Source organism: Prosopis cineraria, unplaced genomic scaffold (assembly GCF_029017545.1).
Source record: "Prosopis cineraria cultivar Desert tree isolate PC_DT_omini unplaced genomic scaffold, ASM2901754v1 PC1370, whole genome shotgun sequence".
Lineage (NCBI taxonomy): Eukaryota > Viridiplantae > Streptophyta > Magnoliopsida > Fabales > Fabaceae > Prosopis > Prosopis cineraria.
Window position 1 is genome coordinate 15,080 of NW_026556695.1, and position 14,397 is coordinate 29,476.

At 38.4% G+C, this 14,397-nt stretch overlaps 2 protein-coding genes across 2 annotated transcripts; both read right to left on the minus strand.

The window, feature by feature from the left end:
• Positions 1-1,235: 1,235 nt before the first annotated feature.
• Positions 1,236-3,754, minus strand: LOC129299969 (probable pectinesterase 53). The gene is made up of 5 exons (XM_054938469.1): positions 3,206-3,754; positions 2,914-3,103; positions 2,606-2,812; positions 2,249-2,484; positions 1,236-1,516 (listed from the first exon to the last, which is right to left on the minus strand). Exons 1-5 carry the CDS (start codon positions 3,571-3,573, stop codon positions 1,369-1,371), a joined length of 1,149 nt encoding a protein of 382 aa, XP_054794444.1. The 5' UTR covers positions 3,574-3,754; the 3' UTR covers positions 1,236-1,368.
• A 1,345-nt stretch (positions 3,755-5,099) lies between these two features.
• Positions 5,100-14,032, minus strand: LOC129299968 (serine/threonine-protein kinase VPS15-like). Its single transcript, XM_054938468.1, has 11 exons — positions 13,538-14,032; positions 12,897-13,019; positions 12,763-12,808; positions 12,344-12,504; positions 11,789-11,868; positions 10,581-10,686; positions 10,279-10,455; positions 7,080-10,202; positions 6,514-6,761; positions 6,319-6,418; positions 5,100-5,605 (listed from the first exon to the last, which is right to left on the minus strand). The coding sequence occupies exons 1-11, from the start codon at positions 13,808-13,810 to the stop codon at positions 5,429-5,431; spliced, it is 4,614 nt and encodes a 1,537-aa protein (XP_054794443.1). The 5' UTR covers positions 13,811-14,032; the 3' UTR covers positions 5,100-5,428.
• Positions 14,033-14,397: the final 365 nt, after the last annotated feature.

The window sequence follows — 14,397 nt, forward strand, 5'->3', positions numbered from 1 at the left end:
ATTTTATTTTTAAAATTATTTTTAATTAATTTTTTTACTTTAAAATTAATTATTTTATTTTATAAAAAAATATAAAATATATATTTTTAATACTTAAATGATGTTTAGGACTCAAATATATGATATTTTAGTATAAAATAACCTAAAAATTAAAGAATTAATTAATATTTATTATATATTATATATTTTTAAAATAAAAAAAATTATTCGGATATTCGGGCCAAGCCTGAACCACATCGGGCTTGGCCCGAATTTTTTCGGGCCTATTCGAGCCGGCCCGAATAGGCCCGAACATAAAAAACATCTCTTTTTTAAAGCCCGGCCCTAAAATTTTTCGAGCTAATTCGGGCTAGCCCGTCGGGCTCGGCCCGAATTACCGGCTCTACTTAAGATGGACTCCCTATTTATGAATTTTGAACTACAAAAAAAATTGATTTTAGGACGTGTGCACGTGTGTATTTAGCTTTGTGTGATTAAACTTGGACCCAAATCCTCAAACGCTCATGCGCTCACGTATAACACCAAATGCATGGAGTTCTAACTTATGAGATTATACTGCTCTTGGAATCTTATTGATATTGGCAAATTTATTGTCAAATCAACCTATATCGCAACTCAATTCAATCATTGAAATCCAACTAACAAAACCTATTCTAAAGTGTAGAAGCTACTGATAGCTCAAAGGGTCTGTGTTTTTATTTGGTTAATGCTTAAGGGTAAACTCCTTACTAATTCGGAACAACAAAGAAGAAAGATAACCTTGACTCAATATTGCTCTTTATGCAATTCTAATGTTGAAAATATCAATCATGCCCTCAAAGATTGTCTTTTTGTTACACCTGTTTGGAAAAATACTTCCAACATTTGCACTGATTTTTTTGGCAAAGATTTACAATCTTGGTTCATAAAGTGTTTGTATAATTCTCAACTAGATATTTCTTGAAAGGTTGGGTTAAGTATTACTTGTTGGAAATTTTGAAATATAAGGAATAAACGCATTTACACTGATAAAGTTTTTATCCCTACTAATATTCTTTTCAAGATTAGTGCTATTGTTAATCACAGTTTAAAATGTTTTTTTACTTATTCATGTTTGATATAATTTTCTAAGTTTTGCTTTTTAATATTTCTTTCTGGAACTTGTACAGTTTTTTTCTCACAGCTAGTGAATTTTCCCATTACACTCAAAAAGTAGCTCAAGGGGCGGTATTTTCATTATAATAATGAAACAGAGATTGGATGCAAGCCAGAATCAAATTGTGATATATTTATATTTATTTATAAATAGGAAAAAAAATTGTCACACAAGAAGAAATCAAACTTGAAAGAGAAAAGCAATAAAAGAAAGAGTCAGTATGTGATGAAGTTCTACAATTTGATCCATTCGAAGCCGTCAATGAAGCTAAGTGAAATAAAAGGCCTAGCTTCCTCATCAGTGAGCTCTCTTGACCAAGCAACTCTGCCTGCAAATCTGGCTCCTGGTCCTGTGCACTTGTACTGTCCATAGAACACAGTCCTGTTCACTCACAGCAAACATCACAATCAAACAAAACTCTCCCACATGCATTACCTAACCTCTAATTATACCAATTAACATATCTAATCAATGGGATTAGGTGGCTAAGTCTCTTTCCAAACCCTTCTCGCTCATCCCCTTATCCCTATCAACATTGCATGCTTGTCTCCTTTTTAGATTACCACCCTAGGTTTAAAACACACACCTCAGTTTTTAACCAGATTTAGCTCACTTTTTTTTTTTTAATGACAGCTATTTTGACGAGATTAGACTCTATATGGCAAATTTTAACAACCACTTAATCATCGGTATAATTTTTAGGAGAGATATAACTTTTAGTTGTTGAATTATTTTAATTATTAATTTAATCTTTAAGTTTCGACTCAAACAATTCAATCAATCTGATTTATTTATAAGAACGGAGTTGTAATGAGTCAAATTTTGAAAACTAACTTGATAATTAAGAAGAAATTTATGGACTAAAAATTATATTATCTCTAAATCTTATATTATTAAAAGTTATTTATAAATTATGATAAGTCCACGGACTTGATGTTGTTTGTTATGTAATATTGTCATGCACAAGTTGGGGAGATAAAAACAAATATAAAGCCAGATAACAAAACAGAGGCCTTGAAAATATCCTCACTCGGCCCAAGTCACCTTATTGTTGCCCTCTGGTTTTGGGTCCAAATTGAGAAGAGAGAAAAGAAGGAAGAGAAGAGAACATACATTTCACGGCTAGGGTCGCCCCAGTTGTACCAGCCTTTGGGAATGATGATGTTGTCCATATTGGTGTAAGCGAAGACCACGCGAGAGAAAGGACCCCATGCCCTCCCCAGGTACAGTGCCCCTGAACCCGTGACCTTGCAGTGCACGAACGAGAATCCTGTGTCCTCCAATATGCTGTTCCTTCCCTGTGCTGTTAAGGCCCCTATGTTCTGCGCTATCGCATGCACGTGACATCTCTGCAAGTGCAACACAACACCACATCCATCATCTTCCATTCATCCCTGCTACACCCCACTCACATGCAAACATGCAAACATGCAATGCATGCCACAACAGTATCCTCTAACTCTTACTCACCTCGAACAGAGACAGGCCGTCCCCGAATATGAAATCTACTGAGCCTTCGATGTAGCAGTCTTTATAGTAGTGCCTTCCCACATGATCATACAGTGTGTCTTGTGCTCCTAAGAATTTACATGCTACAAATGTTGCTGTGTCTGCTGATATTCTCAATGCCACTGCTTGCTTCCCCACTGCTCCTGGTGCGGGAATTGGGGCCGTGTTCTGCATTCACAAGGTTACACCGTGTTTGGTTCCCCAGAAACAGACGAAGATTATAGGTTTTGAGATTTGAGACAAGGGGAAAAGGGGACTTGTTTCAATACTTTGAATGTGATGTTCTTGGCGATGAAATATGGCGCATTTACAGCAAATGTTGCTGATCCGTAGGTTCCCAGTGGCTTCCCATCTGGCCCTTTTGTTTGAGCTGTGTCTCCCCATTGAACTATGGTTTTGTCTGCTCCTGCTCCTTGTATGGTTATGAAGGATTTCATAGGAGGAATATTCACTTTCTCCCTGAAAAAAAAACGAAGAAGACGAAGAAGAAGGAATGAGCTTTCTTTTAATTTGTAAAATTCGAAACAGAAGGAAAGCAGAGAATGCAGCACTTGTACTGACGTGTAAACCCCTGCGTGGACCTTTATGACGACTCTCACAAGATTGAGGAACGGAAGTGAATCGATTGCGCCTTGAATTGACGAAAATTGTCCTGAAGACGGCTTCTTGGAGACGTGCAGAGTGTAAGAGGGAAAAAGCTTGTTTTTGGCTATCCCGAAAACAGAGTGTCTGAGGCCACCGACGAACTTGATCCATTTCAGGAATTGCTGTTCTGAGAATTGGATTCGGCTCATGTTGGTCGTCGATGAAGTCACAGGAGAACGCCTTGGTCGCAATCCCTTTGTATGGCACAGCGTTGTGCTTGGATTTTGCATCAGAAGAAGAACAAGAAACAGCAAAAGTTTGGACATGTAATGCAGATTTGACATTCTCAAGAGAGAGCGTGAGAGGAAGATGAAGTTGCTTAGAAGTTGGGTGATAAACTGATGAATGATTATAGTACTAGGCCTGCATCATGGTTTTTATACACACAGGTTAGTTGGTACTCGAGGGTGAACCATAGAACCAATGACAGACTCAGTACCCTTCACGGGCGGTTCCATTAGAGAGAGAGAGAGAGGGAGATGAAGAATCTAGGCCACAGGGACAGGCTGCACTTTTTGCTTAATAAATTGTCTTTTTAAAAACCTTTGGCAACTTTTCTTTTCTTCTTGTTTGGTTGCAGCCCGTGAGTCCACCTCTTTCTGTTTGTGTGTGATCGTGAAAATATTCTTGAGGGGGATACTCATACTAACTTGGGTTTGGGCTGTGCAACTCTGCTTTCCATTAAATATATCAACAACCGCTTTCTTCAATCATGAGCGTTCAACCATTGGACCGTCTTAAGATGTGGTGAGATTCCTTCTTGCAATGAGTTGATTGATGTTATCTATCTGAGCAACTTCAACGGTCCAGATTAATTCCCAGCAACATATTTAACCGAGATGCTGAGTCAGAGAAGTTATGTAAGGTCTTCAAGAGGACTCGGCAGAGTCATGACTCGAGCGATGCGATAAACTTGTATTAGGACAAATGGTCAAAAAGTACTACTTTGCTGAAAAATTGTATGCAAGCCAGTAGAGACGGTGAGGTCAATGAAGGTACAGATACTGTACTGCTATTTTTGAATTTGTTTTGCCATGAATCCTTGCATTTATGTCATAATTTTCTTTATCTTTTGTGTTATAAATTCCAAACTCTACTCGGGACATACACATAGAAGAGCGCAGTAGTATCCGTAAGATCTTTGCTTGTGTTTTGATTTATTTATTTATTTATTTGATATCTAGTTTTGTCTCTTACATTCCGAAATTCTTTTATTTTTTTAAAAACTAACGGTAATACTTTCATTGTTTAAATGATGCCAAGAAAGTGGCAAACTATTTTAATCATATTAAGAAATAACACGTGCGAAAGTATAGATAAGATCCATAAATTTTATTCCAAATTCTATGAAAGCAAAACGTAATTATAAGTTTTCGTTGGAAAGCCACACAAAGAGACAACTAATGTAAGGGACCCGTGACCGCATGAATCCAAGAAGTTGCAACTTCAACATCAAATTTTTTTTTTTTTTTTTAGGGGGGGCCAGAAACTTCAACATCAAATTGGATATTGGATTACTCAAGCTGCATCAACCTTCCAGCTGTCATTGCCTCTGTCAGTCACGCACAAAAATAACTTGGGGAAAACCTTCATGAATCAGCCAATCAGGTCTTTGCCCATTGACACCAATTTTTTGGTAAATTTCCAATGATTGATCCCTTCATGGGACCCGTTGTACCAAAAAATTAACATGAACCTCGACATTTCAATTATTGTGCTCAATTCAAAATCAATTTCTCCTGTGATGTTTTACCATTGAAATACTCTTGTTCAAGCATTTTCAATAAAACCGCAAAGGTTTGCATGCATATTGAATGAAACTACACTTTGTCATCATTACTATTCGTAATACAAAGGCAACAGAGAATATGCCGAATGAAAAAAACCAAACTCGAAGACCGGGGCCAACATGCCCATAATACATATCCAGATGCTTAATATTCCTACGCTTCGAGAAACTAGACTTAATTCAACTCCCCTGTATAATACCTTCTCTACAGATCAAGGGACTTTGAGATCCCAGATAGCATTAAGAGCAGCTTGAACATCCACTAAATGCGTTAGCTCCTATAACTTATGTACAATTTTAACCACTAGAGTTGACACTGCCTACGTACAACCATCCCGAATTGAGTTTGGCTACTTCCAAACCTTGATAGCACCATCTCTGCTACTTGATAACAAGAGTCTCTGGTTTAACTTAACAGAAGCCAGAGAAAGGATAGAATCACGGTGGCAACCTGCAGGATCAGTGGCAGCAGCCGTGACAACTGCCTTTGCTGTCAACTTGTTTGAAAGAGGACGTCTCTTTGTCTCCTGTTTAAAAGAGCAGAAAGTTCAATCGCAGCCGCTTATGTGTAGTATGTAGAATATCAGATGCTTATATAATAAATTAGTAGGAGATAAGAATACCCTCAATAGACAAATGAACAGTGAGGAAAAGCAGTTTAGAAGGGGCAAAAGTTAAATGCATGAAAATACACGACAGTGAGCAATTTGACCATTAAAAGTCAAGGAATTCAGCAAGAACATGGATGGAGAATGATGAGATTCCAGCTAACCAGTCGGGCATAGAAGTTTTGCAGTGTTTCAAAATCAATTCCACACTTGAGGAATTTTTTTTTTAAAAAAAAAGGAACATAAAAGAGTAGGATGAAAAGATGGCCACTCCATAAGATCACTATATACTGGTGTCAAGAAGAGCATTAAAGCAAACTAATTCTTCTCGCGTATGTTCATAAAAGCACAGTTTGGTCTGCAAATTTCATTGTGATTGGAACAAGAGCCACTTTACGTTTCAGGAGCCATAAAGATAAGAATGGTGGACCTTAATCAACCTGAAGCATACTAATGGGGTTTCGCGCCGGCTAAAGTTACACTAAAAAAAATTATATTTTAATTCAACCAGTAGGAACCAAAGATGCATCCACTGTACCTTTGCTGAATGAGAATATCACCTCCTCAAACAAGGAAAAACAACCCGCCCAATAAATTGTTGGAATACAAAATTATGTGGAAACATGAATTACCTGTACAACTTGCACGCCAAAACTAGATTTTGTTTCATACAAATCATCATGCCCTACTCCTTTCAAGTCAGGTCCACATATACAGTAACTTTTGTCAGGACTGCAACAGAATACATAGATATATGCAGTCAGGTCATTATCACATCTGAAGCAAGACAGGTGGACGTGGACCAAAAATGAATTTCAAAACAAAACCTGTAGTGATTCCATCGACGTATCTTCAAGTCAGTGCCCCCAGTCAATAAATCACCCCCTGGCAAGGGAAGCAATGAACGAATGCCATGAAGACGGGGAGGAGGTTCATTTAGTTCATCAACTCTATACTTGGGATTGACGTTTCGCCTCAAATCTGACTTAGAAGTTCCCTTGTTAGAAGGTCTAGCCAAGGCCCAAGGCATTTCAGACTTTTCTGCATCACTGTCATAGTTGGTCACTTTCAATACCTGGAGGAAGAAATTATAATAAGTCAATGATCAGGATATGGTTATAAATGATAAGGCAAATATAAGATGATTTGCTACAGTGAAAAACAATCAGAATACTGGTCAATCTTCCAAGCATTATTAAATTGAGTCATCACAAAAGCAATCTGGAGTACTCATGCGATAGAAAAAGACTTCAACAGAGAATGATCCATCCGTTCAATGAAAAGAAATTTGAACACTCCAGGTATATATCTGTTCTGTTGGGGCTGGATTTGTTCTACAGCACATTGCTTTTACAATCTACAAGCAACCATAAAACAGTAGCCACGTACATACCTGGTGGCAGCTACCATTCTCTGCATTCCAAAGAGAAACTTCATTGCTACCTGCAGCCACATAAACAAGGGGCCTCACAGTCGAAGATAAAGGGGCATTTGAAGGAGGAAGGAAGAGACACATCTTTTCTATAGGGAAAGCAAGGGAATACTGCCAAGAGTTCACAGGTATCAGAAATCTCAGATCCCAAAGAGTAAGCACGCCCCTGGATGACCCTGATACAAACCAATTACCACAAGACCCTACTACCAGAGAAGTAATATAACCCTCCTCAGGAGTAACTTTACGAGTCCATGAACTGGAACTTGACCTAGTATCCCACAGATGAATACCACAGTTCTGAGTGCTAAACATGATGGTATAAGCATCCACAGGGTAGTTCAATAGGTTGAGAATGGCGCCTTCCTTTATATCCTTCTTTGTGATGTCAGCAACACCAGAATACTTCTCAACAACATTTCCTAGACCCCTAGAGATATGATCAACAGAAAACATATGAATTAATCCATCACATGCTCCAACTACTACTTGTGCAGAACCCCTAAGCATTGTTGCACATAGCGCTCTGCTTCCATCCAAATGATAAGTTAGCCTTGACCTGAATGAAATATCCTTTTCCAGCTTCCTAGAATCCCATATCTTGACCATAGAGTCATCAGATGTGCTCACAAAGAAGCTATGATCGGTAGAAATTGCTATGTCATTCACAGACGAACGGTGCTCTTGGAGGTGTGCAACCAAAACTCCACGGGGCCTCCAACCAGGATCAGGAATGGATGTGCGAGCAAAAGATGGAAATCCCGATGCATCCGTTTGGTTGGTTGCATCTTCAAGCGAGATTGAACTACCTTTGCTATCAGTGGATAATCCCACATCTTGAATTTTGCTATTAATATAGGCTGTCTCATTTTCCCTACCATCTGGTTCATGCACCACTCGATAGAAATGTTTAGAACCACTGCTGATGCTAAAAGAACCTGAAACAAACTTTGGGGCTGGAACTGAACTAGCCAAATTAAAGGACTTGCTAACTGGACTAACCCAAGGCATGGTGGATGAACTGATACCTAGAGAATTCATTTGTAGTGGAGAATCAGATGCTGCAGGAGGAATTCCTGCTGCCCGCCTGTCCATGCTGAAAGAATACAAAGGTATGCTATTTGATGACTTCTCATATGGCAAACTGCTACAACTAACCTGAGGTGACATCAATCCAGAGAACTGTAACTTCTCCGAGCACTGGGGATCATGATGTCCTACCGTACTGCAATCATTATGCATGAAGGCCCCCATATTTCTCAACTTTGTGTCAGCCTCATCACAATCAGTTAGCCCTGGCTGTTGGAAGCCAGTGCCACTAGATTGTTGACCCCCAGCACCTTGTTGCTTGTCAGGCCAGCTCTTCAATGAGTCCAACTCATCTATTCCTCTTCTCAGTAAATCCATTTCCCATAGTTTAGATTGTGATGATGAACTATACCATATCTTTCTTTGTCTTTCTAACATGTCTGAACTCCTGGAGTTCTCCAATACTTCATGGAAAACCTGTCTTGAGACAGGAGGCTTTAAACATGAAAAAAGGGCCTTCACAGAAGCTAGAGATACAGGTTGTCTGCTGAGGAAGGGTCGTATAACAGGAGCAAGATAAACATAAGAATCTACAGCACCCAAGCTCTGACTGCTAGCAGCAATGAATGAGACCACTGATCTGCGCACCCATTCACTAGGATAACACAGCAAAGGAAATGCACGCTCTATCATTTCAAGCAGTATCCTCTTCCTGAAGAAACCACTTTTGCAAAGAATGGTCAAACAATCTAAGGCTCTGACAACGACAGCCTCTGTTGTGTCACTTAAAGCCTGCTCAATGTAAGGTAAAAGATATTCTTCTACACTTCTTTGGCCCACAAAAAAGCAGACATATACAATCTTCTCATAGAACACAGACCGTAATTGTTCATCCCGGTCATTAAGGAAAGCAGGGAGAATGGGTAAGAGAAAGTCATTGCTATGCCTCTGACCAAAGAAATAACACAACTTCCCAATGTCCTGAAGGAGTGCTCTTCTAATATTTGGTGTTTGCTTCGGACCCATAACAAGTTCTTGGACAACCTCAGCAATTGATTTCCTCAGCTGCAAAAGTTGCACATCACCATTTATCCTTCGCAATTTTCCACTAGTCTGACTAAATGATATTGATGACTTCTGTGGTGAACTCAATTCATCAAGTACACCTGCCTCACCCAAACTTATAGAGCGTATCAAGAATCCATAAGCAGTAAGTGCCAGCTTAGCTATATTACTGACATAACATATCCTCACACTTTCCTCTGGATCATCAGGAAGCATAGAAAGCATTGGAAGTATGTATTCAGGAAATATCTTTGCATCACTGGGTGGAAAATCTCGGACAAGGGGCAGAATATCACACAAAGTCTCTAAAGCAGCACAACGCACAATTGCAGATGGGTCAGAAAGCATTGCAATAACATACGGGATAACACGCTGCAAACGATCTTCATCATCAGTATATAATGCAGAAGCCTTCAACAAGAGCACAGCTGCCCTCCTCAAGTGAGGCAGCTTGATGTTGCGAATGCAGGAACAGAGCAAAGAAGTAATCAAAACCATGCCTTCACATCTCATACTATCCTTTGGTAGCAGTAAGAAAGGCATCCCAAAAGTATCTGATTGACTATCGTAATCAGACATCAATGAATTCAAATCATTCATTGTAATGTTCTTCAGAAAGGGATGATCATTTCCTCGGAATGCATTGGAGATAGTTTGAAGGAGCTCACCAGGAGACTGCAAATTTTTTAGATTCTCAGAAAGGGTAGAGTTAGGTGCATTTCCTATCACGTGCCTGGGACCAGATAAATGGTTATGATCTTTAGCACCCCTCAGTAGGCTACTGATATCACCAAGGAGCTCATAGTGATCAGGAATTAACCTGTTTCCCATCTCATCTCTCTTTATCAAAGAGTCCTTCATAAAATCGACATTTTCTTTACCAACACCCTCTCGCAGAAGCTCACCAGAAGCAACAGCCACCTCCTCAGGTGATCTACTGTTCATCATTTGTTTAAGTATCTCCTGGAAAGCACTTTGACATAGTAAAACCTACGTATAGATCACTTGTGAGTTACAGGAAGCATCAAATCATAAAGGACTGAAATATTTCAGTACAGCCATGTACCTTCATATCTGAATGAAGGGGACTCCAGCAGCGGTAAAAATCATGCAAAAATGGTGAGAAATAGGTTGGGAACACAACTGCTGCAAATTCCTTCAGGTAGCTTTCAGCAGAAAAACGTGACTCTGGTTCTAATTGAATCATATGCAATATCATTTTACGGACTCCAGGATCTGGTATCTAAAATCATAGGACATGCAAATTCTACAAATACTCAGTACAGTGGATTTTTCCCCTCTGTGAGTGTGGTTGTAGTGGGAGAATAGAGACACACACACACACCCCTACTCAAAGTTAGAGTATACCTTCTCAAGATGTTGGCTAGTATCATAGTGTCCTCTGCGATAAGCAAGAAGTTGAGACAGTTCAAATAGTGGTTGTCCCTCAAGGAAAAGTTCTGCGATTACACACCTGAAGCAGTAGAAAGATATGTGAACCTCATAAAAGGAGAAACATAATAAAATGAAAACAGTGATCAAGATAGTACGTAAAGTCAGCGGGACAAGATTTTGTGCATTGCACAAAGGTTGAGGTAAGTCACAATGTTGATGACTTATGTAAAGTGTGACTTGCTATATATTTTATATTTTACATTGATACCTCTTAGTTATAACCACTCCTAAAAAACTGATTCGCGGGTGACAATCTGTCATAACAACTTCACCAACATAATTCTTCTCACCCTCCTCTCTCAAAGGAAAAGGTAAAGGAAGTTCAAGTCAAGATTTTCAAGAACGAACCATTATAAAAGAAAAAAGGTAGAACCATAAGAATATAAATCAAGTACCAATACGTATTATACTAAAGCAACTGTATACTATTTTTATTTTACATTTTGAAACCTTTCAAAATACAACGAAACAGTTTAAGACTTATAAGGGATCTTAGTGATATATTTGCAATTCCTTTGAATAAGAAACTCTAATTTTAATTTGTTTTATACTTGTTAGTTGTAGCTTGTTTTGACAATCTTATTTTCCATATAGCGTATTGTGAAATTTTCAAGTGGCGCCAACTTACACAACAGATTGAACTTTCCATAACAACAGGCGTGTTTTCACCACGGAAAAAGGCATGTCTAAGAAGGGTTCCTTGATATATGTTTTTTTCTCACGGCAGGTTGAATCAATTTCATTATAGATAATGATCATTCTAGCAAGACTGCAATAAAAATTTGTGAATTATATGGCTAAATAACAAAGTCACCCCCCCAAAAAAAAAAAAAAAAAAAAACTTTGAACCATGACCAAGACTCATAATCTCCTTGATCTTTCACAACGCTTTTCATCTTCAACTTGTTCACTTGCCCTTTAGCTTTGTATAGCTTTTGATATCTAACCCTCACTGGAAGACCCTAGAGGGCCGAAATTCGAAGACATTACAAATTCACTACAATGGCACACCATTGCACCACAACACCCCAGATAATGAGTCAACAATATAAGGGTGACTGAAAAGCAAAAACATGTTCTTCAAGATTAACAGTAAAATTATTGCAGCAAAAAATACTCACCCAACTGCAAATATATCCATAGATGGCTTTAATGAAGCATCTTGTACTACCTGCATCTCCCCTCCATGTTCATAAAATCTCTGACAGCCAAACAAACATTAAGAATAGTAATAAAATAATCATATTAAGGAAGGAAGGATAGTTATGAAAATCAAAGCGGAAACACACACATAATGGCATGCTGGAAACAATATGTCAATACCTAACATTTTGCCTTGATCATGGAAGTTTTTACTTCAAATGAACAAAAAGCCATTATCTGAGTACTATGAATTTTGAAAGAAATTAGAATAATTCATGTACCCCCCCCCCCAAAAAAAAATTCAGAATCAGTACTTTAAAACTAGGACAGAATACATTCACCTGCCTTTCAATTCTCAAAATAGGATAAATGTAATTTGTAGGCATATGATAGACAAAAAATAATAAAAATTAAATAGAGAGAGAAGGGGGATCATGGACTTATTCCTTATTCTTAGGCACTTGCTGAATTGACAAAAGTAAAGATCAATGCAAGCAATGCAAATAAGTATAGAAGAGGGGAAAAAAACTGACCTCAGGTGCGAGATAACAGAGCCTCCTTCCACCAGTGTCAAAGAAAAAAGAAAAATCTGAGGGGTCATCATATGGGATGTGAGTGGGCTTGAAGGATGCAAAGTCCGCAAGGTAAAGCCAATTCCAGGATGTAATCAGAACATTCTCGCACTTAATATCACCTGTAAAATGAAAATTTGCCACCAAAAGGGGGAAAAAATCAACATCTCGCCAAACAAAGGCAAAATTTTTTAGCTCAGATGTAGGACAAAAAACCATAGTAAATATTTGGAATAATATTGCCAGTAGCTCCGGACTTATGGAACAGAATAAAGTATTTTTTTGGCCACAATAACCATTACCTAATTGACCACTCTATATCCTTTATGATTATCTTCCTAAATTATCAGAGACTAGTCTGCAATTAAACCAAGACTTACCATGGCATACTCCCTTCTCATGGCTCTGTTTCACGGCTAGAAGCAACTGCAATTGACCCAAGAAAATATTGTCAAACAAATAGCAACATTGTCAGACACTTGAAATTTTAGCAATCGGGAAGGGCGAAGAAGACCTGAAAAGCCAACCATTTCTTCTCAATAAGACTGAGAAAAGGTCGAGTACTGAGTCGATCATGCAGATTATGAAAGAAATGTTGCCTCAAGAGATATGCTGCTTTGTCCGTTTCCTGCCAAAACTGCAAGGTGACACTACCACGTGAGAAATTTAAACTACCTTGCTCTACCCAAATGCCAAAAAAACTACAGGAAAAGAGCACCAAATTTTTCTACAATGTCCCTCTATGAATCTTGGAAACGCATAAATTCCACCCACTTAGATATCTTACTTTTCCACAAATAGTTAGCGCATTGTTTGGGTTCAAAAAAAAGACCATTTTTTTTTTTTTAGCAGCCAAATATATTGTGATAATTTCCTCGAACTACAATATGCTGAAGCTAAAAATGATACAGTCAAAACTTACAAACTAGGTATTTTAAGTTTAATTGATCGGCATCTCAGTCATCCCTGCTTGTTTTAATCTCGATTGAGAGGTCGAGTTGAAACATACTAATAAGTAAAGCTTTCTGCTTTGGGAAATCAGCGAAGTTATGAACTTCAGTTTTTCCTTTTCGATTAAATTGGTTCAGCTACCGAGTATAGCGCTAGCTTTTCGGGCATCACAAAAGAAATAATGCGGAATTATTGGCAAAGGACCTGAAAGGGCCAGACGTGGGGGTGATCAATGCCACGGAAAATGTCTCTAATCTGACTCAAACGCCGTTCGTACTCTTTGAGATCGATGAAGTCACCACGCTTGAAATAGACCTTGACTAGAACCAAACCCTCATCATGCTTGCACTGAATAGACTTGAAGAAACGGCCCCGACCTAAAACCTCCTTCAAGACGAGATTGTAGGTGGAGGGCAGGTCATGAAGATAATACTCCGAAGCCGAAACTTGCGTCGTGCGCGCAATTTTGTTCCCCATCGAATGCAAAACTTCATCGCATTCTTAGGATTTTACATTCCCCCTCGCTCCAAGCTAGCATCGACGAGCAGTACTCGTCCGCTTCTGGATGTTGCGCGTAATTTGAATAAAAATACGTTCAGGTGCTTTGGTTTGATTTAGAGGAAATTGAAATTTTCCCTTCCCGTCCTGCAGGAGAGACGATCCCAGGCACAGTTCCAACCAAGCTGTTCGCCCAATTGGCGTGAACGAGGACGCCACTGTAACAGTGCAAGGCACTTGTTTCAGATTTTGACCGTGAATTATGGAACGCGATCCCAGGGCTGTGATTGGTTTGAGGTGAGGTAATGTTTTTTTGCTCGGTTTTGATGGAGGCAAAGAGAAGAAAGAAATTTTTCATGATTTTTGTTTAATTTAAAAAAGGAGGTAGTAACAATTTTTTTATTAAAAAATTTGATGAAAAGAATCTAGATAAAAGTAAAATTGGTTGTAAAGACCAAATGTATTTGAAAGATTAAAGTTAATATTTTATTCATTAAATAATTTGAACAGATGATCAAAATATCCTTTTATATTATTTTTTTAAAAAAAAGGCACAAAATTTGGTG

Coding starts and splice junctions, on each gene's coding strand:
- LOC129299968 (XM_054938468.1), bottom strand. CDS start 13,810: ATGGGGAACAAAATTGCGCGCACGACGCAAGTTTCGGCTTCGGAGTAT. Junction 10,456..10,580: donor CTAGCCAACATCTTGAGAAG/GTATACTCTAAC, acceptor CTATGATTTTAG/ATACCAGATCCTGGAGTCCG. Junction 6,762..7,079: donor AGAATGGTAGCTGCCACCAG/GTATGTACGTGG, acceptor TTCTTCCTCCAG/GTATTGAAAGTGACCAACTA.
- LOC129299969 (XM_054938469.1), bottom strand. CDS start 3,573: ATGTCAAATCTGCATTACATGTCCAAACTTTTGCTGTTTCTTGTTCTT. Junction 2,485..2,605: donor ACGGCCTGTCTCTGTTCGAG/GTGAGTAAGAGT, acceptor TTGCACTTGCAG/AGATGTCACGTGCATGCGAT. Junction 1,517..2,248: donor GGCGACCCTAGCCGTGAAAT/GTATGTTCTCTT, acceptor GTGAGTGAACAG/GACTGTGTTCTATGGACAGT.